The 1,618-nt window shown below is 33.0% G+C and overlaps 1 protein-coding gene across 1 annotated transcript; it reads right to left on the bottom strand.

Annotated features, from left to right (window-relative positions):
• Positions 1-16: 16 nt before the first annotated feature.
• Positions 17-717, bottom strand: LOC125199548 (the record flags this gene model as incomplete). Its single annotated transcript, XM_048097533.1, has 1 exon — positions 17-717. A coding segment is annotated over one exon (701 nt), but the record flags the coding sequence as incomplete, so codon positions are not given.
• Positions 718-1,618: the final 901 nt, after the last annotated feature.

Genomic DNA, 1,618 nt, shown 5'->3' with positions numbered 1-1,618 from the left:
TGGTTTGAGAGTTCACATTCCTTTTGGGAGGTGCACGTTTCTTGCCTTTGTCCGGCATATTCCCAACTTTCTTAGATGCTCCTTCAGTTGCAATGTGAGCATGAGATGCACTCATTCCATGCTCCTTCAGCCTTTCCTCCTCTTGGACCAACATATTTCCCAATTCATTTAGAGTCCACTTATCCTTTATAGTGTTATAGTGAATTTGGAATGGCCCATACTGAGGAGGCAAGGAAGTTAGAATGAATTGGACAAGGAAACCCTTATCCACCGGTAATCCTAACTTTCCCAGCTTGGAAGCAATGTTGTTCATGTCCATCACATGCTCGTACATGGTCCGAGAACCATCATATCGCATGCTAATAAGATCCTTCATAAGTTTTCCTGCAAGAGACTTGTCTGCAGTTTTGAAGCGATCTTCAACATTTTGCAAATATTCCTTTGCAACATCAGTCGCTGGGAGGCTTGCCTTAATATTATCGGCAACAGACATTCTGATGAACTGCAAACTTAGCCTGTTAGATTTTTCCCAAGCATTATGGGCAGTGATCTCAGCCGAACTACTTTCATAAGAAAGATCAGTTGGCTTATCATTCAACAATGCTAGGTCTAAGTCCATCACTCCCAGGGTGAACTCAAGTTTCTCTTTCCATTCAGAGAAGTTGGTTCCATTAAGTTGGGGAACGTTTGAAGTAAACAAACTAGTAGAAAATGATGCTGCAATTATAGGGAAAATTAAGAACATGAGTGCTCACATAAAGCTTTGAATAATAACACAAACATTAATTTGAAAATCCATATAATAAGACATAATTATGAAAAACTCCTTTGGGCAGTTTTGCATACAATAATAAACATCATGCTTTCAATATTCACTAATTCAGTAATTGAGTAATAAATAAATTAACGTTACCTTTGGGTAATCACCAATTTAAAATTACCACCATTAGTGTTCGTTACATCACAAAAACACTATTTCCTTTGGGAATCTAGAATCGTTATGACAAACAAACATGAATATGCATTACAGCCACAACAAGCATGATGAATAATTGATTAAATAGATTTTCATATAAATATTTGATTATAAACTCTTCTTATTTTACCTCACTTTGGTGATTGCAAAATAAACATAATATAATCAAATTTTATATGGCAATAATAACAATCATTCTTATACACAACATATGCGAATATATATCAAATATAATCACATAGAATGAACAACCATTAATTAATAAAGTAATTATCCAATACAATTCACAAATATATTATGTGAACAAAACTAATCAGATTAAATCACAAAATCAATCAACGCAGGGTCGTACAGAAACAATAAACCAGTACGATAGAATAATCAATACATAATCAAATCATGTGAATAAAAAAAAATATATTTTGGGCAGAATCAGTTTTGATATGAAAACCACGAATCAACGCGTAAGATGAGTTTGATAAGTTTGCATATACATATTCACTAAACACGTAATACATTAATTGGGATTAGAATTCATATTATCCCAACAATATTAAATAACCGATTTATTCACAATAATTTGTGCAAAATAAATTTAAAAAAATATGGTTTTCAATCATACGAAAATACATGAGTTCTCAA

The sequence above is a fragment of the Salvia hispanica genome, unplaced genomic scaffold (assembly GCF_023119035.1).
Source record: "Salvia hispanica cultivar TCC Black 2014 unplaced genomic scaffold, UniMelb_Shisp_WGS_1.0 HiC_scaffold_550, whole genome shotgun sequence".
Lineage (NCBI taxonomy): Eukaryota > Viridiplantae > Streptophyta > Magnoliopsida > Lamiales > Lamiaceae > Salvia > Salvia hispanica.
The sequence above is the reverse complement of the archived record's forward strand: the minus strand, read 5'-3'. Positions and strand labels throughout refer to the sequence as shown.